Here is a 25,340-nt window from a genome sequence, read left to right as displayed (position 1 = left end):
GCTTTTCTTCAGAGGCACCTCAGGGTAGACTCAAACATCCAACCTTTTGGTTAGCGGTCAAGTGTGTTAACCAATTGCACCACCCAGGGACTCCAATAACAGCAGCCCATCCAAAAAATCAGCAAATGACATTTTGCGTATCTTTGTACCTGTCTATATTTCCTGAATTTTAAAATAATAAGCGTGTATGATTTTTATAACAGTAACCCTGGTGGTGTAGTGGTTAAGAGTTATGGCTGCTAATCAAAAGGTTGGCAGTTCAAATCCACCAGGTGCTCCTTGGAAACCCTATGGGGCAGTTCTACTCTGTCCTATAGGGTTGCTATGAGTCGGAAGCAACTTGACAGCAACGGGTTTGGTCTGGTTTTTCAAGATGACTTATTACATTTTTAAGAGCAGCAAATAATAGTAATGGCAGATGACTGTTACTTTGACTTACTGAAGAAAGAACAAGAAGGCTGAAGTCCACAGCAATGCAGGTGAACTGCAACCCCAGAAACTTCTCTCCGTGGTATGTTCCTGTTTTACTGGGTTTCCCGGAGAGGACGGAGGTTGGCTGGCTACTTGGCTTAGGCTTGCTTGCCCTACTCTTTTTCTCTGCCTCCCACTGACCATACCCACCGGAGCACTCAGGAGAGCTGTCCCCTCTCCTGCATGATGGCCCTCCAGATACATGAGCAGCTCTCTTGCTGCCCCTACACCTTCCCTTTTTCAGGCCGTGCATTCCTAGGCCTTCTCTGCTCTGCCTTCACCACCTCATTCATGCCACCAAGGCCAAGTGCAGCCGGAAGTAAGGGGAACCACCATAGGGAGGCCGTTTCCAGGAGATGCCAGCCAAGAGGGCTCTGAGTGATTCAGGCTGTTTGGTCAGGATAGCGGAGAAAGACAATCTAATTTCCCATTCACTGAGTGCTGACCCTATGCTAAGCATTGTACTTCTTTGTGTCCTTTTCACATTTAATCCTTACATAATTGAGCAAGAGAGCCACCTTTATTTTGCAACTCCATGTCACAGATGCAGAAACCGAGGCACAGACAGATGAAGTCATTTGTGCAGGGAGCTCAGCTCGAAGCCCAGATGGCTAGTCTGCCTTGAGGGCTGGTGCTCTTGACTCCTGTAAGTCTCCCTCTTGGGGCTTGCCCTTAGGGAGATTGCTCCCTCGCCATGGGCCTGGCAGACCCTGAGGTCTGGGCTGTTGGTCTCTCTCAAGTGTGAAACAACTTGTGCTCATCTCCTGTTTTACGGCTGTCAGAGTCCTTGTATATCCTTTGTGTGCCCCTATTTCCAGGCTCTGAGTCCCACACTTCCCCCACAGGCCATGCTGCTACCTCCCATCCAGCTCAGGAGCTCAGTGGACAGAGCCTGACCTTTGGTTTCTAAGGAAACCTGGCAGACAGCTGGGTCAGATCATGCACAAGCCCTGGTGATGAACAATGATCCCCAGAGTGGAAGCTGGGTCAGCACAATCCTCACAGCCCAGCCCCTGCCAGCCAGTTCCCTCCCTAACTCCACTGGGATCTGCCTCATGTGAGGGATGGCACAGGGATGCAACAGAGCAGGGGTGGGAGGTGGCACCTCAAGGAGCGTCTCCTCAGCGTCCCCTCCAGGTTCTCCTTGGTGTCCAGGGTGCTGAGGGTGGGGAAGTGGCCAGCGTTCTGCATGTGGGGAGAGAGCCGTGCATCCAGCCGAAGCTGGTCCAGGCGCAGGGAGACGGGGTCATGCTCAATTAAGAGCTGAAGTGTCTGGCTCGTCTGGCTAATCCTGTCCTTTACCTGTGGTCAAGAGCAGTGTAAGGCTGGCTCCCACAGGATGCCCCATCCCAGGACCACCCACCCTGGCCCAGATGATCCAAGCACAGCGTAGCTAATGGTGGCCTCCAGCTCCCAGTAGCTCCACAGTGCTCTCTGCCTGGCATCTCTGCTGGCCTGAGAACATACCGGGCTGATACACAAGGTCACTAGTAGTCACAGGCTCAGTGCCGAGACAAAGAGACAGGGTGGGGAAGTTAAAGGCCACAGCCTGATCTCCCAGAGGATCTGTTCCATGTCCCACCCCACAAGACAGCCTGGACACATACTCTACCTCCTCCACTCGCAGTGTACGGACAGGAGTCCCATTGATCTCCAGGATGCGGTCCCCAGGGTGGATGGCATTGCGGTTGTTGGAACTGATATGCATCCGGTTGACCCTGTATCAGGCAGGAAGTGAGGCAGGATGAAGGTGTCCTAAAGACATGGCCAGCCAATTTCCCTTATGCAGGAAGGCTCAAAGGCCCCCGGCCTGCCACTGGCCCAAAGGCCCAGGCCATCACTTTCCAGAGGTGCCCTATTTCAGTGAAGGGCATCGCCACTCACCCAGTGGCCTAAGCCAGAAAGCTGGGTATCATCCTCCCCATCTTGAGTTCCCTTACTCCACCATCTCTGAGAATCCTGCCTTCTGAGAATGTGCTGGTCTATCCACGGCTCTCCATTATCATGGTCACCACATCTTTCCCCTGAATCACTGCAACAGCCTCCTGACTGGTGTCTTCACTTCTAGGCTAATCCCCTTCCATCCAACCTCCACACTAGCAATCCTTCTAAAACGCTAATCTGGTCGCATCACATCCGTGCTTAAACCCCTCAATGGACCTTGCTGGGTCTTCATAATCCAGGCTCCCTCTAGCTACTTCCAACCACCCAGTCTATACCAGACACCACCACAGACTCCCACCTCTGGGGACATGCTGCCCCCTTGGTCCTGAACACAATTCCTTCCCCATTTCATCTAATGAGGGTTTAGAACAGACCTCATCTCCTCTGACTTTTCCAAACCTAGTACCTCTCACTTGTACTGCAAGCACCAGCCCAGCTCCCAGCACAGAGTAAGTGCACTATAATGATTTAGGGAATAAGCGCCAGAGGTGCCTCATCATTAGTAATAGCTGGATGCAGACTCTTTCTCCATCTGGTCTGTGTCTTGGATCTAGGATAGGGTCTTAACCTTTTTCAGGCCATGGACTCCATTTTCTCCTCTTTCCTCCATTCACATTCACTGAACCAACCAAACAATAATCAGTAAACACCTACTATGTGTCAGGCATTGTTCCAAGTCCTAGGCGTGCTGTACTGACAAGACAAAGTCCCTTCTGGAACTTACATTCTAGTGGGAAGGGCAGATGATAAACAAACCAATACACATAATCAAATCAGATAATTTCGAAGAGCAAACACTCCCTGAAACCTGAGACCTGAAAGATGAGCAGATTCTGGTCTTTAGTATCTAGGCAGAGAGAACATAAGTGCCAAGGCCCAGGTGTGATAACAGCATAGTAAGCTCCAGGAAAAAGACATGAGATGAGGATGAAGGGAGCTCTTACAAGACTAGCTTTCTGAGCCCCTTGAGGCTCATCTATGGACTCTGCTCAAGGACCCTTTCTCCAGTGGCTCCAGGCTCCCTGGGCAGATGTGGGGTCAATCAGTCCTGCAAATACTCACTCTTTTACTTGCACAGTGGTGGCGTAGTTGGAGCAGGCACTCTCTACGGACACGGAGAAGCCTCGTCTGCCCTCAGTGGTGGCTGGCATAGAGATGAGCGTGACGGAGTAGGGCAGCTGGTCCTGTACGGACTCCGTGGAAAGCCTCTCAAACATGGGTGCCAGTACCAACTCGTTGTGGCATTTCCCACTGGTGAGAAGGGCCATAAAGTGGTCTAAGATTCTGAAGCCCCACCTGGATCCCCTCCTCCAGCACCATGTGGCTTCAAGTAACACTATCCACAGACCCACTACCACCCTCTTTGCCATAATTCCAGACAGTCGTTCAGAATGAGGAGTCTGGGCTCCCTAGGGTAGGCTGGGGCTGAGGGTGGTGTGATGGATCTGCAGTGAGTGGTGTACTGGCCAGGGGTGAGGTGGCCTGGCTTGTTTCTTTGTTCTTGCCCCAGCCCCCTTCTCCTCTCTCGGCTTCAGTCTGACTTCTTTTATTTTGTCAACTGTGGCAGTTAGACTGGGTGAGCTCTAAGGGGCTTTGCCTTTACTGTTCTGGGATCCTCCTTGGGGAGTGCCTTTCCCGCCATTCTCTCCCTCTGGGGCAGAGTGTTGTGAAATGGTGGGTAAGAATAGAGGGCAGAGACATCAACTGTCTTGCTTACAGGCTATAGAGCTGGTTTTGAGCATTGCTATGATAGGAATCCAGTGTTCTGACCATCCCATACTGCCACCTGTACCTCTCCCCTGGCCACGCTTATGGGGAGGATGGACAGAGGGTCACCCTCTTACCAGTAGAGGGTGGCGTGCTGCACCAGTGCATATGCGTCCCCATCCTCGATGATCACCTTGCAGCTCATACAGGCAAAGCACTCTGGGTGGTACTTGAACTCACCAGCCACCTGTGAGCAGGTGAGGGAGGAAGTGAGTTGTCAGGGAGGACTGGGCCCAGCTGCTGTTGCTGGAGTAGAAGCAGCGGTGGGGTGAGTGACCCTTGATCAAGGACCTACAGACCCCAGTCATAATCTACCCTTTTACCCCCTCCCCTAAAGCTGCCAGAGAAAAATTCAGATTGCTGCCTTCCCTGTCATTTCTGAGACTACAAAAAATTGCTTTGGTCTCAGCCATGAGAACAAGTCCCAGAAGTAATCATCCCCACTAGAAAGGCTCACAATCCCTCCAACACAGGGTTGACAAGTCTGTGACTATGTCTTAAATCCCTTTGTCTGGAACAGGTACAGGAGGTGGAACTTCTCTCTGCCAGCCCATTCCAGGGTCTCCCTTTGATTCCTTGAACACAATTTAGGTGTGTCATCCTCTTGACCTGTAATACTCTCCCCAATGCATGTGTCTCCTCCCTGACCACCTACCCACCCACTCCCAACACTTACAATTTTGAGGGAGGGATCTCACCTGGCACTTAAGAGATTCCCAACACACATCTGTTGAGTGAATGAATAAATAAAGGGGGGAAACCCTGGCTGATGGGAAGACCAGAAAGATGACAGGCCACGGGGAAGCAGAGGTACTGCCAATGGACTCTGATGACCATGAGGGGCCAAGATGAAGGGACTCACTCACCATGACGGGCCCTGTCATCAGCAGGGAGCACCCGTGGCAGAACTCCCCAAACTTCCCCCAGTAGTCCTTGTGGCAGTAGAGCTTCCCGTCCTTCTCGTAGTACCAATTAGTGAGGGAATCTTGGCATTCGGAACACCTGGAAGGCAAGACAAGCACAAAAACTCTCCTAGGTCCCTGGAAATCAGGCCACATAGGCTATCCTGGCTCCCAGGCCTACCAACAAAATGGACAGTCCCCTTTTTGATCCAAAGCCAGGATCGGGGAAAATTACACCTCAGAGGCATCTCCTCAAGGTAAGCCAGTTCAGAGTGAACAAGCCCCAGAAACCAGCGCTGTGCTGCCTACCTCAGCTGTTAGACCACCTCTTTGGGTCTTGGAGTCCTCTGAGAGTCTGATGAAAGCCAAGGAGCCTCCCCCAGAAAAATGCACATACAAAGAAAATGTGTGTACGTATACTTTTTTGCGGGGGGATAGAGAGAGGGTATCAAGGATCCCCTGAATCCTACTTATGGTTCCAGTTAAAAACCTCAGGTCTAGACAGATTTCTCAATGAACCAAAGAAGCTCAATCACCTCCACTCTTCAAAACCTACCAATCTCTGACAGCATTGCTGACGTTAAGTATTCTTGCTAAATCAATGTTAATCATAAAGAAGCAATCAGGCAAGTACAGAATGTGGGTCACTCTATAACACAACTGGTCATGACTCTTCCAAAGTTAATGTCACAGGAGGAAAAAGGGACAGAGATTTAAAAAGCCTACAGACATAGCAACCAAACATAATACCTGAATCTTGGATTCAATTCTGGAGTGGACAAAAAACAGCTGTGAGTGGCATTTTTTTTGAACAACTGAGGAAATTTGAATTTGGACTACGTATTATATTATGAAATTATTGTCAATTTTCTTGTGATAACGATACTTTGGTTATGTAGGAGAATTCTTAGGGAAACATATTAAAGTATTTAAAGGTAAAGACTCAAGATGATCACAGCTTACTTTTAAGGAGTTCAGCAGAAAAATGTATATATATATAGATACAGACAGAGAGAGAGAAAAGTAGCAAATAGTTTAAAAATTATGAATCTAGATTAGATGAAGGGCACATGGATGGTCTTTGAACTATTTTTTCAACTTTTCTGTAGATTTGAAAACTGTCAAAATACAATATTGGGATCCCTGAGGTCACCTTGTAGCTAATTAACAAATGGCTAAAAAAATAATGAGTATCACTTGTAAGTACTGTGCTCCCTTAAAAAATCACCGATATGATTCCAATGGTCAACAATTACTTTAAAACAAAGATGACAATGTGAGGGAGCAGGGAAACTAGACTAATGGAAATGGAACAACAAGAATAGAAATAATGAGAATTTTCACACACCTTGTGAAGCATGTAACCAATGTCTCTGAACAACCTGTGCAGAGATTGTTTAATGGGAACCTATACTGCTCTGTAAACCTTCACCAAAAACACAATAGAATATTATTTAAAATAAAATAAAATATTGGGGGAGAAAACAAAGACTCCATTAGCACAGCTCAAGATGTAAATGTGAGGACCCACAGCTGGTCTCCGACAGCCACCTGGTTGGGAAGTTCTACCTCTCAGTCAGGCTGGGTTTGGTCTCAGGCCAGGTCTACACAGACAACCTCCTTCTCATTCTGAGCCTACCGGCATACAGACTTAAAAACTTCCTGGCCTGCTTACCCAGTGCCACTTCTTTCCTTCTAGTTAGCAGATTCCTCATTCTTGTTGTCAAGGCCTGGCACCACTCACACTGGCCACATCCTCGCTTCTGGGAGGCAGCAGAGAGCTGGATGGCTCTAAGATTGAATTCTGACCCTGCCACTTACTAGTTACATCATCTTGGGTAATTTACTTAACTTCTCTGACAGTTTCCTCATCTGTAAAATGAATTCCTGTGAAAATTAAATGAAATAGTGTGTATTAAAGTATAAAGTATAGTTTATATAAAAGGCCTAGTACAGCAGGCACTCAATAAATGTCTTCTGCAACTAAAGATGATGATAACTGTAGTTTACCTTTTAGCCATTTACTGCCATTAGCTGGGTAGCTTTGGACAACTCTTAATAGATTTTCCTCATAGAAAAACTGCAACTAATAGCATGCTACTACAAAGAGCCACTGTGAGTTAACTGTAAGTTAATGTATGAGAAAGCCTTTTACAAAGTGTGGAGGGGGCAATTGCACTGTTATAGTAACTTGCTAGCCACTGCAGATATAAAAGACAGAAACACGAGGTCCCCAATCCTGCCCTCCAAGAGCTTATAACTAGTTGAGGAAGAGAACATCTAAAGAAAACTTAACACTGCAAGATGAGCAGCCACAATGAGTGCTACCACTCTGCACCACAGTGGGTAGAGGAGGGAGATGGGAGTGCACTGAAGGAGCTGTGGAAAGCAGAAGCTGAGCTAGGTGGGTGCAGAGGCAGCCTGAGAATCCCTCTTTCTCTTTGGAGTGCCCAATTACCCTGCGTGCTCAACCACACAGATGGCTCTGCTGCTGGCTACTGCCATCCTGTTGCTTTTCCCACTTGTCCTATGGATGCGGAACTTCAAGGCCTTGAGCACTTGGTATGGCAGGAAGGGTATGGATATGAAATGCCTAGAACTGTGCCGTAAGAACCACGTATAGAAGGCTGAGGACAGACCCTGGGCATAGGACCCAAACTCCTCTCAAAGTAAAAGGCACGTTGGATGAGCTCTGAATCGGGAGAGAGACTTGGGTTCAAGTTCGAGGAGCTACGTGCCCTTGGACAAGGCCCCTTCTGTGAAATGATGGGATAAGACTATACCCCAGATGCCCCTAGCTCTGTGAATAGTTACATTTTTCCCACCCACTCCAAGCTGCCGTCCCATCTCCCTCTCCCAGCACCCAGCTCCAATCCATGAGTTTTCTCTACCAAATCCAGCCAATACTGATTTCCTGATTCTTAAGCCTCACATTGAAGGTCCCTCACTCTCCGGGCTCACATACCTCTCCAGTCTGGGTTTCTAGCCTTCTCCAACCGGCACTTTATACTTAATCCAGGTAAGGTCTGGTTTTGCTCTGGCCAAGAACTGTATTGCACTTTCTTTACTGCAAAGTCATTCACTACTAGTCTCTGATGGCTCCATGCATCGAGAATTCTTCACATAATAGACTTACTGATGGCAGAAACCATGTCACACACATCCACCATGTCTGCTAAGATCTCAGAAAAAAAAAACAAAAAACAAAACCAAAAACCTGAGACTTGAATCAGGCTGACAGCTCTCCCCCCAGCCAGGATCCCAGGGCACACCAAGGCCAGAGCAGAAAGCACCAATATCTTAGTTTCTGGTTCCCAACTACTCTGAAGTCAAGTAAGTCCCCTTTCTCCACCTGCTGAAACCTTCAGGCCCGGCTCAAATGTCAGGCTGTTTGGAAGCCCTTTATTGCTTGTCCTGCTACCTTTACTCTCTCACTCTCTCAGCTACCTCATGCTCACACGGTGACAATCAATCCCCAGAAAGAAAACACTTTACAGCTGTAAGAACAGGCTCTAATTGGTTATGAGATTTGCTCAAGGCTACACAGAAGATAGGGGGCAAAGCCAGGTCTAGAAAGATTCTAAGTCATGGATATTTTAAAATCGTTCATCAATACTTAAAAGTTGGGATGTTTCACATAAAAATCTGGATTTTTCATCATTAGGAACACTGACGTGGCAACAACTGGCAGGAGGTGAGCTACAGTGACCTTTTAGGTGAGGAATGCACTTTCTGATTAGCTACAGTCCTCACCATCCCCAATCATCTCCTTGACACCAAGACCAACTCTGTTGTGATTTACCATTGTGCTTATCTTTCCCATAATAAATGATTTTCTGTAACCACATCTCTACCAGAAGTAGAAAAACTAAACATAAACCAAGAGGGCCATTTGGTTTGTTGTCCTATCCTTCCTAATCCACTCTTAGGTTACCTGGCTAGCTCTTGAGACAATTTGGGTTTGCAACCTCTGCAACAAAAGCAAGAGCACAGGCTTTGGAACCAGATGATCCAAGTTTAAAATCTCAGCACCACCACTTACCACCTGAGTGATCTCAGACCACTTACCACCTAAGTAACTTTGGGCAAGCTGCTTGTCTCTCATTTGTCAAACATCACCATGTAAATTTTCAGGGCAGTAGTGAGAGTTAAATGTGGTTCTAAATGACTGTGAGGTACCTAGCAGAGGGCCAGCACTAGAAGTAAGGGTTTCCTTCTTCTTCCTGCCTTCTGACTTAAAGCACCTGGGTAGGTACAGTGTCCCACTTACTCTTAGTAGACTCAGCACCTAGCAAAGGGCCTGGCAGAGTAGCCTTGTAAACAAATGTCTCCAAACGGCAAATGGTGGGAGTGACAAGATCTAGCAGGAGGAGGAGAGGGTCCTGTGGCTCATGGTCACCAGGTCCTTCCCTCCTCCTGTCTGCAGTGGAGAAAAGCTGGTGCAGGCATATTTGCACCCCACTGCAGGCCTGGGCCCTGTTACACTCTCACAATGGTATGTGCGCCACAGGGCACAGGAGCACCAGAACACGTTCTCCTTTCCGCTGCCAATAAATATCCTGCTTTTGTTTGCTGCAAGTAGCCCTGGCCAGGCCTAGGAGAGGGGGAAGGGAGAGAAACGAGTGCAGGCATGAAGAAGACAGCCACGTCAGCCTGCTGGGAGAGCACCTGGCTGGAGAGCGACATCACCGACATGCACATCCGTGACAAGGAATGTCTTTGAAGGGCATGGCCAGCTACATGGCTGAAGTCTTCAGCCAAGGTGTCTTTGAAGAAGAGCTTTCTGTTCTGGCTATGGATCCCCAAAGCTCTGTTTTGCCCCAGGACACAACCGGGCTCTTAGGAGAAGTCGCAAAGGAAGACTTAAGAGTCCTAGCTTGGCTGTTAACAACAGTTGTTATTTGAATGACAAACATTTTCCAGGCACAGTATGACGTGCCTTACTTATACTATCTCTAAGCCTGACCACACTCTGCAAGATGCTAGTATTATCCCTGTTTCATAGACAATACAACTGAAAGCACAGCCAAGTCACTTTTGCAAAGCTGCCCAATATATCAGTGATTGAGCTGGAACCTGAAACTATATGGACTTGGCTAGGAAGCCATTTCCACTCTATTACATCGCTTGGGTGATAAGCACATCTCACCAAGCTGGGCCTCAGTGTTTCCTTCTGAGAAAAGGAGGCTGGAGCCCTGAAAACTTGAGTCCCTTTTAGTGTTAACACTTTATGTTGCGTCTCCTTAAGCCTAAGTACCAACTGTTAATGGCACAATTCATTCTCCTCCTTCATTTATTCTGTAGTACTCTGTTCTGCAGCAGTCTTTGCCCTTTTAAAAAAGGAATCCAAAACACACTGAAAATGTAAGGTGCTACTCAAAAAAGTCCCACCTCAGATTCTTAAAGGCCATGGCCACACTATGGCCTTCCCAAAGCCAAGGCTCTTTTCTGGTTTTCAGCTTTTGAAGGTTTCAAGTGAAAGTCAAAATCTGCCCTGGCTGTAGGCCCAAGGGCATCCAGCTTGGAGGTGGTGGAGCTGGGGTCTGCCAAGGCCATGGCATCAGTCACCACACTGCTGAGGAACCAGAGTGAACGAAAGTGAAACCCTCCAGTCAGGAGAGATCATCAAGAGGAGCTCATGCTGAGGCTGTGCCTAAGGATGACCTCCAAAAACTCCTCTCCCAAAACATTACAAGGTAAACTGAAACCTGTTGTCAGCTCAGTTCAGTGGGCCAGCTCAGATCCAAACTGAGGCCTTTTGGGTCAGCAGAAAACACACAGGTTTAGAAAAAAAAAAAAGATACTCAGTTGAGATTCTCATAAATAACTCTCAAGACCTGGGTCCTTCTCTACCATTTACTATCTGTGTCACCTTAGGCCAGTTACCTCCTGACTCTGAGGCTCCATTTCTTCATTTGTCCATTAGTGATGGTAAAATTTCATGGGGCTATGAGAATTAAATTATGTACAAATGACCTTGCTCACAGCAAGTGCCCGGTTAAGTGTTCATTTCCCTCCGCGCCACTCTTTAATTTGGGCACACCAAGGGCAAATATAGACAGATCCCTTTCTCTCCCATCAGGGGTGAATTAACCAGTAAGGTACGCATAGGCTTAATTTTGTTTACTTACTACTCCGTAGTGAACATTTTCACATGGGTTTCACTACATCAAAGACATGGACCTACTTCTTGGCCTGGAACCAAACTGATTTCTGTAGGGTGCTAACCCAAACCAAACCAAACACCCATGGCCATTGAGTCGATTTCGACTCACAGCGACCCCACAGGACAGGGCCATAGAGTTTCTAAGGGTGTAATCTTTCCAGAAGCAGACTGCTATTATCATAGGGAGATAAGGAAGGTCCTAAAATAAATTATTTATTTAATCAATTAAAAATCAATTGATTCTTCAGCATAGGTGAAGGGAAGGACAACACACAATACAGGGTAAGTCAGCACAACTGGACCAAAGCAAAAGCTAAGAAGTTTCCTGAATACAACGAAACACTATGAGGGACAGAGTAGCTGGGGACTGGGGACTATAGTTTCAGGGGACATCTAGGTCAATTGGCTTAACAAAGTTTATTAAGACAATGTTCTGTATCTCACTTTGGTGTGTGGCATCTGAGGTCTTAAAAGCTTGCAAATAGCCATCTAAGATGCATCAATTGGTCCCAACCCACTTGGAGCAAAGGAGAATGAAGAACACCAAAGACACAAGGAAAATACTAGCCCAAGAGACAAAAGGTCCACATAAACCAGAGATTCCGTCACCCTGAGACCAGAAGAACTAGATGGTGCCTGGCTACCACCAATAACGGCCCTGACAGGGAACAGAACAGAGAGTCCCTGACTGAGTGGGAGAAAAGTACAGAGCGGGAGAGACGTACAGAGCAGAACTCAAATTCATGTACAAAGATCAGACTTGATGGTCTGACAGAGACTGGAGGAACCCCCAAAACTATGGCTCCTGGACGCTCTGTTGACGCAGAACTAAAACCATTCCCAAAGCCTATTTTTCAGACAAAGATTAGACTGGACTATAAAACAAAAAATAATACTTGTGAAGAGGGTGTTTCTTAGTTCAGTCAGATACATGAGACCAAATGGGCTGCTCCTGTCCAGAGGCAGGATGAGAAGGCAGGAAGGGACAGGAACTGGTTGAATGGACACAAGAAACCCAGGGTAGAAAGGGGGAGTGTGCGGTCACATTGTGGGGATTGCAACTAATGTCACATAACAATATGTGTATAAATTTTTGTATGAGAAATTCACTTGAGCTGTGAACTTCCACCTAAAGCACAATTAAAAAAAAAAGTTACCACTTATATGTTGTCTAGTGTTTTTCAAAAAAAAAAAATTAATTGATTCTAATCAATTCCTATCAACTAGGAATTAGTTACTGTGCATCTAGGATGTGCAAGAACAAACAGGCAAGATGCTGTGCTGGGAGAAACGAAGTGAGATAAGATAGGCTAGGCCTCACTCACATCCAAATTCTTCCACCCAATGTTACAGGTAAATTCTCAATCTCATGGGGTAGGGGAACCAAACAGCCACTCTTACAGATTTGTGCACTTTAAAGAACAAGCCCTCCCATGTCCTGGTGAAGGCCTGGCTAGATGATCATCCTTAGCCTCCTGCATGAACAGGTGGTCGGGGAAAATCTTCTTCCCTGTGAGCAGTCTCTAGCCTCTGAGCTCTGACTGGGCTGAAAGGGAAAATGGGCAGCTCCTTCCTCCATAGTCCAAGAGACCATAGTCCAAGAGCCCCATGACCTTGAGGTCCAGAAGGGCAGATATGACAGAGGCCTAGACATCCTGGGCCATCAGAGTTCAGCCTTTTACCACCAAAGATTCCTTTATTACTCTTCCTTTCTGCAGACCCTGTGGATTCAAACAATTTGTCAACTAAGCTCTAATTATTATGGAATATGTTGTTAACCTGTTGAGAAACATTAACCAAACACATTAACTAGCCTCTGATCAACAAGAAATAAATGCTACCAGAGTGAGGTGATTCAGTTCCAACCAAAAGCCAGGATGTCTGTTACTCCAAGTAATTTGTGCAGTTTACTGCAGTTAAAGGTAGGACCTCCATGATTCCAAAAAAAAATGGGAAAGAGCCTGCGTGCTTCCAAGGAGCCACAAGAACTGCTAAGCAGGAAACCATAAGCAGGAAACCATTCACCTGATCCAAGCCCTTCATTTTTCAAATGAGGAGAAAAGAATCCCAGAGGACCTAAGTCGGCTGCCAAAGGTACTGCTAAACTGGACAGGGTTAAGAGTAATTTCTCCCTTCAAACATGGGTTGCTTGAGAATACAAACATGATCCTGTTTTCTTCAAGAGATAACGTGCAAAGCAAGCTTATTAAATATCCAGTGTTGGACATCAAGGGAAATTCTATAAAAAGAAAAATCCTTTAAAAATGTCAAATAAAAAGTCACTTCCTAATTCACCTCTTTTGTCCGTTCCAGTTGGAGCTTTCCTCTCCCCTGGGAGCACTCCTGTAACTACATAGCACCCCTACACTGATGGCACTGGGAGGGGAGCAGGAAGCACAAGTCAGAGGAAGACACTCTGCTGAGTGTGACCTGTTAGGCAGCAGTGCATGGGGCACAGAAATTAGCTTCTTCATTCTCTGTTCCCTATTCCCTCCCTCACATGATGTCACACCTGATCACGTCCTCGTGGAATTGGGTTACGTCACTTTCTTTGGAACCATGGCCCCTGAACTCCTGTGGACTTTCTACTCCCCCAGAGGCCTGGGTTCAAGGACTTGTTCACAGCTCAGAAGTCTAGCATCTACATTTTGCAGAGGAGGAAACTGAGGCCCAGGGAGGGAAGAGACACCTGGTCAGGGAGATGCCCTTGAGGACGGCCCCCTAATAGAGGAGAGGGCTGTTGGCTTTCTGACCACGCAGTGCCAGTGGCGAATGATTAGACTGATACTTGGGACAGCAGTGGGTCTGGGTGGTCCCTCCCAGGGGTGCAGAGCCCTTTGCTGCTGGCTGTCTCTTCAGAAGTGGCTTCAGGAATGCGGCCACTCATTTAGGGGAGGGGAGAGGGTCTATAGTCAGTCAGTCAGTCCCCTCCTGAGTCCAGCTGGGCAAACAGAGCTGGTAGAGGGGGAGTTGTCAGGTTCCCCAGAGGGGCTGGGGCAAAACACGACAAAGGACAGCCAGAACTCGGTGTCACTGGTGGCCCAGCCCTCAAAGGTTCGAGTTGAGAGTTCATTATCTGCTCTTGCTCTGGCTAAGTTGTATCTTGCCCCCAAAGAAGAAAAGGGGCACAGCATTCCTGGCTCCCAAGGGAACAAGCTCTCTCTGAAACTGCCTTTCCAGGATTAAGAGTGAGCAGGATTAATGTGAGGCTCTGGCCTAGATCAGTGGCTCCCTACCTCAACACCTGGCACCTTGACTCCACATAGTAAAACCTGCCTCCTAAACTTAAGATGAATCCTGCTGGCTCTTCAGAAAAGAATCTCTGCCCTTCCTTCAACATGCCAGGCAAGCTGTGGCAGCCCTCTTTCTACTCTCTCTCCAGGGAGGGCAACACCGCTGAGGGAGGTGTGGAAGAGGGAGGTGAGAGAAACTCAGAAAGACAGAAAAAGCTAGCCATGTTATCCATGTAGAAGGTAGTTGCCTCACCTATAAAATGGGAAGAGATTAAACAATAAACTGCCTAGCAGGATGCCTGGCAGTCAACATCGAGGACCAGTTCTCTTCACCCTTCGCCTAATCCAGACGTCTCCCACTACTCTACCAGCATCCAGTGACTCAGTGAAACCGTGGTGTTCTGCTCTGCCTTTGCCTAGGGCACCTGACTAGTAGCCCAGCATTAAGATCTAGGCATGGGGCTGGGTTGGGGAAGCCAGAAGGGAACACCAGGACCACCGGTGAGGGGGAGGCAGCCCTCTGAATAGGCTGTTCCCAAAGAATAAAAAGAAGCCCCACCCTAGCCAGGAATGGCTCCATTCAGAAGGCACCCTGAGGGCCAGAAACTCCCTGGGGAGTTTCTATGGAGGTGGGGTGGGGCAAATAGCAAAGAAAGGTAGGTCAGAGGTCAAGGGAAAGTTTCCTCACCTCCCTCTGAGAAGCCCCACAGAAAGGGCCCCAGGGAAACTCTGGCCTGGGGGCGAGGAGGTGTGGGGGCGGAACACTCCAAAGCCAATTGCTCAGTCCAGGAAGCACTTGGCCAGGTCTTTCCCCAGCAACTGTACTCACCTGGGCACTCAGAAGCCCTTCAAGGCCTGAGCAAATGTGCCTGCCACTAAGGGAACAAACGTTTATAGCATGCCTACTGTGTGCCAGGCTGCCCACACCCAAGCCTTACTAGCATCCACTGTTTGGCAAAACCTGTTCGTCCTGCTTGTTGGGACAAATTCCTGGGCAGGCAGCATGGCCCCACAGGTAAGACATGTGACAGCTGGAAGAACAGCACTCTATTTGTGTTTTTCACCAGGAAGCAGTACTACCAGCAGCAGGCCGGGGTCAGTAGCATCTTTTGGAGGCTCTTCAGGTGTGTCTGGGATGGTGGGGAGCCAGGGCTCCCGCAGCCACCGCCTCCTGGGCATATCCCTCACCTCACTGTTCCCAGTACCCTGTGAGAAGCCCTTTGCTAGGCTGGCTCGGTTTTGCAACAGCCTAAACTGGCTTCTGCCTGGCAGAGCCAATGGGTGAGGAGTAAGTGAAGGCTGCGAAGCAGACTCAGGAGGGCCTCTGCCCTCCCTTCAAGACCAGGGTCCAGGATTGGGGGGAGGGGAACACGGAGCCCAACTCACCGAAAGGGGTCTCTGGAAGTGAAGTACGCCGGGACGGACAAGTAACTCCCCATCTTCTTCCCACACCAGATCAACAGACTCAACTGCAAACCCGTCTGGGAGTGCCTTAGGCCAGCTGCACACGGCCACCATGACAGGCCCAGGGCTCCTGGCACCTCTGGCTGCGGGCGGGCTGCCCGGCGCTCACCTCTCCCTCTGGAGCAGTGTGAGGACTCTAGGCCACTCGCCCCCCGGCAGATGCCCGCAGGGGCTCATGGCTAGGACAGCTCCTTCCCAGTTCTTGGCAGCCTGGCTACGCGTACACGGGCATTCCTGGGCAGGGGCCGGTGACTAGCTCAGAAAGAAACGCTGCTGTCAAGTGAGCTTTCTTCTCCAGTCCCACCCCTGAGGGAGGGAGGGAGGAAGAGGAGGGGCTCCTCGCGGAACCGAGGTGTGTGGTTGGAGCAGCTATTAGGAAACAGACCTTGCAGGCAAGGGGTGGAGCTGGGCTGGAGAGAGGCTGCAGGCAGGCGCTGCAGACAATGACCAGACTAGCTGAGCTTCCATCTCCTTGCTCACAGATGGGCAGGGCAGAAGAGACGGGGGAGCACAGCTGCCCCCAAATGTCCCTCGCCTGACAAACAGCCCAAAGGACAGTAACTCTACTTGGAGGTGGGAAAAAAGCGTAAGACTTGAGCTCCAGGATGAGCCACGCCCCCAGAAGGGGGGCCTCTTGGGCAAGAGAAGCAGGTCCAGAGCCACTCTGGGCTCCTGGCTCCCGGCTAACACCTGCTCTGTCCTGGCACTAGGCTTCCATTCATCCCTTCCCTCTGCCTGGCCTGGGGACAGACCCAGGAGCCGGCCAATGGGGTTAACATTCCCACTTCAGGGCAGAGCCCACTGCAGATGTGAAAACAAGGCCCAGAGTGTTAACTGACACCTGACATTATTCCATGTGCCAAGTATTGTATATGCACCCTTATTTCTCCGAGATACGAATTATCCTTACTGTATAAACGAGGAAAGTGAAGTATAGAGAGATTAGGTAACTTACCTAAGGTCTAAGAACGAGTCAGTGGCAGGGGCTGGGATTTACACCTCAGCTGTGGGACTCCACAGCTCATAGCCCTGGGCTTCACTCTGACTCTTCAAGGGGAGATGACTTGCCCAAAAGCCCTTCTGCAAGTAGGAGAGAGCACAGAAACTGGAGTCCAAGTCACCTGTTCCCTCTCATTCATTCATTCCCAGAATGCCATGCATTGGCCCCAGTGGGCAGTGGAGCCTCTTCCACTATGTCCATGGTGACTGTGCTTCTCAAAACAAAAAACAGGGCATGATGGAGGACAAGGCCTGGAGTGTCTGTGGGGATGCTGGGCCTAGTATCTGGACTGGGGACTCATCTGAAGAACCCAGCTGTGGGGATACCCAGACCAGAGCCCACCATAGGGAAGCCCCATGCCCTTGCCTGGAGGACCAAGATAGGAAAAGCAAGCCTGCTGGAGAAGACCAGGCAGGTCCAGACCTCACTCTATCCCACCAGGCACATACTCCTCTCCAGCATCTCTAACTGTGAACCATGGTGGAAAGTCTGTGGCAAAGGTCGTGGCTGGGTTTACAAGGGAGTCTTTTCCCACTCCTCCACTAACTGGGTGCAGAGACAACAATGAAGGTGATAAGATTCGGTTTGCATCCTGTTAATAAGCTGACATCTACTGAGCACTTAATATGTTCCAGGCCCTGTGTTAAGTGCTCTGCATGTATCTATTATACTTAATTTGCCAACCTATGGAGTAGGTGCTATCATCCCCCATTCAACTAATGAGGAAACAGAGGCTCAGAGGGGTTAAGTCACCAGTCCAAGGACAAATAGGTGGTAAGTGGTGGAGCTGGGTTTCAAACCCAGTTAGCCTGAACTCTACAGCAGGGGTTAGCATACTTTCTGTAAAGAGCCATATAGCAAATATTTATGCTTTGCAGGCAGGACAGCATCTTAGCTACTCAACTCTGCCATTGCAGCACAAAAGCAGCCATAGGCAAAATGTAAACAAATGGTCATGGCTGTGTCCCAATAAAACTTTATTTATGGACACTGAAATTTGAAATTCATGTAATTTTCATGTGTCACAAATTATTCTCTTGCTTCCCCCCACCCCTAACCATTAAAAAATGTAAAACTCACAGGCCCTATGAAAACAGGTGATGACCATAGTTTGATGACCCCTGCTCTAGAGCCAAAGCACTCAGCCACTCTATTTACTGCGTCTTAAAGTAAAGAACAGCTTTTGGCATCTGTGTAGAATTCAGCCACTCTTTATCTACTGCCACACAGCACAATCTCACATAGACATCCACACTGGTCTGAGTGCTCACCCTGTGCCAGATACATGTATGGATGAATTTTAACTCACACAACCATATTCAGTAGAGCTGTGATTTCCTCCTCTTAGCAGATGAAGGAACCAAGGCACAGAGAGGTTAAATCACTTGCCTGAGGTCAGCAAGCTGCTAAATGAGAGATGGAGCCAGGATTCGAAGGCAGGCTGTCTATACTACTAGGCTCTACCATGCTATGCTGGAGGCCAGCCTGGCCCAGAGCCAGGCTGTCTGGGTTTGAGTGTGACAATCCACTGCACGTACAGCCCTTGGCACAGAGTCTGGAACACATTAAGGGTTGATAAATGTTGGCTGTTAATATCATTAAGACTATTGTTACTAGACTACGGGCTAACTATGTGGCCTTTAGCAAGTTTCTGCCTCTGGGCCTTGGTTAGGTCTCTAAATACCTTCCAGCTTCAACATTTTCCAGCCCTATAAGGTCACAGAGGGCTCCCTGTTTTCCTTGGGTCTCAACCGAGTTTAAACCCCTTGAGCTGGTTCTGAGGGGATCAGGATCCTGGCCTGGGAGGGGGGCCACATAAGAGCCACAGAGGAAGTGGGTGGGTTGGGGTGGGGGGAATAACACTTAGGATACTGTAAGGGCTGCCCAGCTAGAAAGCAGGGAGTGCTTTCTCCCAGCGGGGCAACTATTTCTCACCAAAAATCTATTATGTTCCCCTGTAACTTGATCAGGCAAGAAGGGGGCCCCAAATTAAGTCTGGAACTAGCAAATTATCTGCTAATTGCACCCTCTGATTTCCATCTCATGAACAGAGTGCAGATGGAAGAAAATGCAAGCCACAAAGAGACCAGGGCCAGGGAGCACATGAGCATAACTCCTCTTGACATTTCACACAGCTCTGCTGGCACGGTGGTGGCGCCACAGTGAGTCGGTGTCTAGGAATGCATGCAGAAGGCTGCAGGCGTCCTCCTCTCCCCGACTCCCCACACAAAGGACTCAGTGGGTGGGTAGGTGAGGAACTAGTGAGAGGCCTTCTCAATGCTATGAAAACTGCCTCCCCCTGGAAGAGGGGTAACTTTCTCCCCATGTTGTGAGCTGAAGTGGAAGCCCCTCCCAGGTAGAATCCATTTGACCCCAGTAAATCTAGACTTCAGGAGGAACCTCTGAAGGTTTGATCACCAGAGGTGATAAGCTGCTGGCTGCTCAAACCAAAGTGTGTGGTTCTTCAGGGCCAACTTCCAAGGGCTATAATCACCAGAATTAGGAGGCAAAAGGTCACACTGGAGGCTCTATTCCCCTCCTGCCCTTGGAGATGGTCCTGGGTGGTAAGCTGCTCTTCTAGATCCCAGAGCAGCTGACAGACTATTCAGTAATTATGACAGCTCTGGCCTCGCACTGGCAGTTACGGTAAGGATAAAACGGCAGGAGAAGTGCTGATCTCCTGCACATTTCACAAATTGGAAACCTGGCAGGAATGCGAGCAAACTGACCCTCAGCACCAGCTGTGACACCAGCCTTTAAGGCATCTGCAGGCTAAAGAACAGGCTTCAAGGTCCACAGCCCTAACTGCACGCTCTGGTGAGAAGCAGTGAATCAAAACTCTACCTCTCCTTGGAGGAAGGTTCTGGTCAATTAATCTGAAAGCCCATGGAACTGTGTTCATGTGGGGCCCTCTATGGGCCAGGAGGACTTCAACCAAGATAAGGTGAGCATGGTCCCACCCACCTACTGACCATTTTTCCTGCCTCTGCTCCCTCCCTCTTCCAACTCACCTTTCCCACTACAGCATATAGTCATGTTTCTGAAATAAGGGTTCCAGCATTCCACCGCTAGAAATTCTGCCTAGAGAAATATTTCTACAAATGTGCGAAGACGTGTTCAAGGATGCTCAGTGATCCATGCATCCATCAACAGGATGGGCTAAATACCACGAACACTGGACAATGGCGCTGTTAGAAAAGACGAAGTAGATCATAGGTATCGAGACAGAAAGTTGTCCCAGGTAAAGTGTTAAGTGAAAAATCCAAGCTTCAGACAGAATATATATCTTACTGTTTTAAAAGTCTATGTGTATAATCCATAGAGAACAGCTGGAAGACTATCTACCATAGGATTATCACTTTTCCCTTTAGAGTAGTGAAAAAAGGAAACAAGAATGAAACAACATTCATTTTCTACCATTTTGGCATTGTTTACACTTTTCTTACACTTAAGCATTGCTTTTTAAAATGATAAATGAACAACAAAAAGAAGTCCTGTGATTTAGAGCAAACACCTCTTCATGCTTTTTCCAAAGGACAAATTCTGCCTCGGGGCACCACACTCAGGTCCCTAGGGCTGCCTCTTTACTTCCCCATCAGCCCACCACCATGGCCACCCCATATCCCACTCCATTTCTTGACCTGTCTCCAGCAACCCACCAGGGATCCTGCCACTACAGTAGAGGACCCCAATATGTTGGGTAGGTTGAGCTCCTCCTTCTGATTTTTCTAGATTTCCTGCTCACATTCTTCCTGTCAGGATATCATGAAAATGTTTATCAAATACCTTGCGGAAATCAAGAGAGGGTCTCACAACTAGTAACCCAGTGAAAACATGAAGTCAAGTCTAATTGTTGTCATCTGTTGTCGAGTGAGCTCCAATTCAGGGCACTCTAATGTATAATGAAAGGAAGGAAATACTGGCCTCCATCATCTTCAAGTCTAGTAAGTCATGACTAATTCATTACTACTGAATCCTAGGGACCAACTCCTTTTTCTAATTGCTCACTATCCCACCTATTCCATCATCTGCTCAGAATTTTATGAAGGAGTCAAGTCAAAAGAATTCTGCATTTACTCTTTCCAGGATCTCTTTTTCCTCCTTTCTGAAAACTGGGCCTTCTGTATAGTAGGTGTGGAATGAATAATCATTATACTTGAGACATCGCCCCATTCTCCAAGGTTTCTCAAAAGTTACTAACAGTTCTTGTACATGTGAAGATTGCTGAAATGGCAAATGTTTTGTTGTTGTTGTTAGGTGCCACGTAGACTCGGTTCTGACTCATAGCGACCCTATATACAACAGAACAAAAAAAACCACTGCCTGGTTCTGCACCAATCCTCACAATCTTTGCTATGTTTGAGCCCACTGTTGGAGCCAGTGTGTCAATCCATCTCAATGAGGGTCTTCCTCGTTTTCCCTGACCCTGTACAATGTTTTGCTACCTACCGTATTTTTATGCAAATACTGCATTGTTACACATTTTCTTGCCAACCTCACAACACCCTCCCGTGTTATTCTCCTAAGCACGCTATGCACATTATATGTGTGGGCACATTATTTGCGAAAATATGGTATATATATATTTACCACAGTTTTTAAAAAAGCAAAAAACAGAGCTGTAGGTATGCTATAATGTCAGCACGTTTATTTGAAAAATAAATATACAACTAATAAAAAAAACTGCTGACTGAATAACTCCAGAGCCTGTGCTCTTGATCTCTCCGCCAAATGAGACAACACATGGAAAGCAGTCAGTATAGTGCCTGGCACACAGTAACCTGTCAATAAACAGAAGCAATTATTATTTAAAACAAAGAAAGGTTACTAACAGTTCCATCACTGTACCAATACGGTTTTTCCCCTCCTTTGTTCAGCAGCTTGGGAAATAATTTCTCTGGTCTGAAGATCTGCACCTATCTCATGACTAGGTACCTGCATACATCTTGGGCTTCAGTTCCTCCCATCCTATTTCAAGTTCATGAGCTCTAAAACAAGGGTTGGACTAAATCTCTAAGGATCTTTCTTTCCAGACACCAACTTTTATGCTTTTTTCTTTCCATAATAACTGATTCCAATGAGTACCAAGGGCTGTCTTTTGTCTGGCATTTGTTAACACTGCACCACATTCCAGAAGCAGTGGACACTTACCTCCCACTCAAGAAAGCACTGACGAAGTGAGTTCCATGAGCCGGGCACTAAGCTGGGCTTGCTCACATTTAGTTCTTACAACCCTGTGAGGCTAGGATTATCATCTTTTTACATATGAGAGAACTAAAGCTTGGAGAGGAGAATGTGATGTTCAAGATTACAGGGCTAGCAGGTGGAAGAGCTGGGAGTTAAACCCAAGACTTCGGACTCCAGGTCCAAGATACTAAAGCTGCCTCAAATAACTATATCCTACATCTATTTGATTTACAAGGAACCCAGCTGGTGCAGTTGTTAAGAATGCAGCTGCTAACCGAAAGGTCAGTGGTTCAAAGCCGCCAGCCACTCCACAGGAGAAAGATGTGGCAGTCTGCTTCCATAAAGATTACAGCCTTGGAAACCCTATGGGGCAGTTCTACTCTGTCCTGTAGTGTGGCTATGAGTCAGAATCAACTTGATGGCACCGGGTGTATATGTATATATTTTTTATTTGATTTGGTGTTTCCGAAAGTATGGTCTAAGGAATAGCAGCATTAGATTCCCTTGAGACACTTGGTGAAAATGATCAGAATAAAGAGGAACAGGACCCAGAATTCTGGATTTTCAACAAGCTCCAGTGTTTCTGATGCACTCCAAAGTTTGAAAACCACAGCTTTACTCTTCCCAAGTGCTTTTTCACTTGATTTCATTTTCTCTTACACTAACCCAGAGAGGCAGAGAGGGAAGATCACTATTATCCCCTTGTTACACGCAAGGAAGTGAACACACAGAAAGGTTGCTCACCTTCTTATTCTGAATGCAACTTAATAAATAAATGTTTGGTTGTTGACATTTTTTTAAAGCCTTGGCTCACTGGGGACTTTACCCTTCCTGGCACTGTTCTTACACATTTTCAACTCCCCACGGTAGCTGCCTCTCTCATTTCCTCAGTGACAATGTAGTGGTGCCCAGGGTACTGCAGAAAAAGGTGGCTCCAGAAGACAGGGTCATCCCATAAAAGGGCCACCTCTGGAACTGAAACATGTTTTAAAAATAATACACAAGGGATGACATTAGCCAACTTTAGAAACGGTTGGTGCTGCTGCCAGGAGCCAGGGCGATTGATGGGAGCAGAGCAGAGCAGCCTCTGAATCAAATCAAGATCACTGCAGGGCACCCTCAGGAAGGCTTGGTTGGACTCTGATGGACACAAAGAAGACTCGAATCCCAGCCTGGCATGAAGTACTAGGGGTGAGGAATGTGCTGGCAGAGGTCTGGAGAAAGAATTTATTAGTACCCCTCCAGCACGACCCAGGGGGAAGGGATTATAGCCCTTGGGGAAAAAAACAAGGCAAATGACCACAGTGGGTTGCCACAGTGAAGAGCACATGCCATCCCTTGAGACCCTAGCTTTGGTGCTTTTAGACTTTGGAATGACATTTACAGACTGAGGTCTTATTCCATTCCCAAAGTAAAGCTCTTGCCTGGGAGGATACTGCAGAGCAAAGAGATGGTGATGATGCATCCCAGAAAGGCTTCATCCAAGTGCTCCAAAGAGGAAGGTGGTCATTCAACAAAGACATCGTTCGCCCAGCAGTCACCCTGCTAAGCTCTGGGATACAAAGACGAACTAGATATGGCTCCAGCTTTAGAGAGTTTCATCCTTTAAGAGTGATGCTCGGTGTATAAACAAATACTAACAGGGCCCTAACTGAGGGATGAGGAGAGTAATACAGTCTTCTCTGCGTGGTGGGGAAGGGTGGGGTGGATTCGGGGAGGCTTCTCCACCGAGGACAGGATGTATCACTGACTCGCACAACATGTGCAAATGCACTGAGGCATAACAGGGAACGCTGTGCTCCAGCAACAGTGAACAGGTCTGTAAGCTGCAGCGCAGTGCATACGTGGGGTGTGACCAGAGAGGAGGCCAGCCAAGGTGGTGGGAGGGGGCAGGAGGCAACTGCCAATAGCCAGGTCCACCAGGCTAAAGAATAGCCCATTGAAAGTGAAGAGTTACCAGAGGTTTTTAAGCAAGCAGAGGTTCCCAATTAATGAATGAACATAAAGCCTGAAACATCAAAGAGAATGCTGGTTTTCAGTTGCCAGTCCCTCTCCCTGAATGGCTAGCTGCGGATATGTCCACGTGAAGTCTGCTGGCCAAGAAGTGTGCACCAAGAACAGAACTGTGTCTCCGTCCTCAGGCCACATCTCTACTGAGCTGTTCATTTTAACAGCAGAGATTTGTCTGTAAGGACCATAAGCATGTAAAAGTGGGATTGCAACCCCTTGTAGATAATCATTTCACTGCTGCTTTATGATACTAATATTAGAAAATTCAATGTCTAACATTCAGTGTCAAATGATCTCTTCACATAGATGCTCTTCTCTTGGCTGCACTGGACATCTGAGCAACCTTCCAACAGTGCCAGGAGAAGAGCCCTGGCAGAGAAGACCTAAATATTTGCCCTGGCTAACAACAAAATTTGCTGTGTGATCTTAAGCAAGCCATTATACTTCTGTGGGCTTCAATTTCTTCCTATGTAAAAAGACGGAGTTAGGTGAACAAGCATTCCACACTAGTAGGTCAGTGCTGAAAGGAAGGGTTGTGGTCAGAAGTTTGGCTGGCCAACCACTCAGAGACCTCTCCCAGGCTGGAATCACCTTGGCGAAGGATCCTAATCGGATCTGATTTTTGGCCTTGTAGGTCCAGAAACAGAACTTCATAGTATCCAGAGAGGTGCAGACATTCTATGATGGTTCCATTCTAACCATTTATCAACCCCACTGTCCATTTATGAATTTATAATAGAAATCAGAACACCCACATCCTTAGACCTTTCCTGTTATCAAGGACTCCAGGAAGCTGAACTAGGAATCAGAAGGCTGCTCTGTTAGCATGGACTTAAATAAAGGGAAATGACTAGCCATGAGAGAAGTTTCATTCTGGCAGTGGTGCATATGCCTGCTGAACCAGACCTGCCTACAACAAAGAACCCCTTCTGGTGACCAAGCCTAGATTCAGCATCTTTACCTAGACACACCACTAATTTTGCCTCACTGATTTTTCACTTTCTGTTCCACTGCTATTGACTCATTATTCTATTGATTTTAAACTGATTTTTAATTGAAAAAAATTATCACTTCTTTAGATATGTGCTGTTGTTAGATGCTGTCAAGTTGGTTCTGATACATAGCAACCCTATGCACAACAGAACGAAACACTGCCTGGTCCTGCAGCAACATCACAATCATTGCTATATTTGACC

General features: G+C 47.6%; 1 protein-coding gene across 4 annotated transcripts in view; it reads right to left on the bottom strand.

Annotated features, from left to right (window-relative positions):
- Positions 1-25,340, bottom strand: part of LIMK2 (LIM domain kinase 2) — a 59,297-nt gene that overhangs the window by 12,909 nt on the left and 21,048 nt on the right. For 3 of the 4 annotated variants that reach the window (XM_004378961.2, XM_023733704.1, XM_023733705.1), the window contains 5 exons: positions 5,049-5,184; positions 4,260-4,369; positions 3,478-3,666; positions 2,084-2,189; positions 1,577-1,773 (listed from right to left, as the gene is read on the bottom strand). In XM_004378961.2, coding sequence (XP_004379018.2) covers positions 1,577-1,773; positions 2,084-2,189; positions 3,478-3,666; positions 4,260-4,369; positions 5,049-5,184 — 738 coding nt within the window. Of the gene's footprint in view, positions 1-1,576; positions 1,774-2,083; positions 2,190-3,477; positions 3,667-4,259; positions 4,370-5,048; positions 5,185-15,869; positions 16,099-25,340 lie in introns of those variants that run through there. The other variant, XM_004378960.3, reaches the window with a different exon arrangement.

The sequence above is a fragment of the Trichechus manatus genome, unplaced genomic scaffold (assembly GCF_000243295.1).
Source record: "Trichechus manatus latirostris isolate Lorelei unplaced genomic scaffold, TriManLat1.0 scaffold00061, whole genome shotgun sequence".
In the NCBI taxonomy this organism is placed as follows: Eukaryota; Metazoa; Chordata; class Mammalia; order Sirenia; family Trichechidae; genus Trichechus; species Trichechus manatus.
This window is presented reverse-complemented; position numbering and strand designations above follow the sequence as displayed.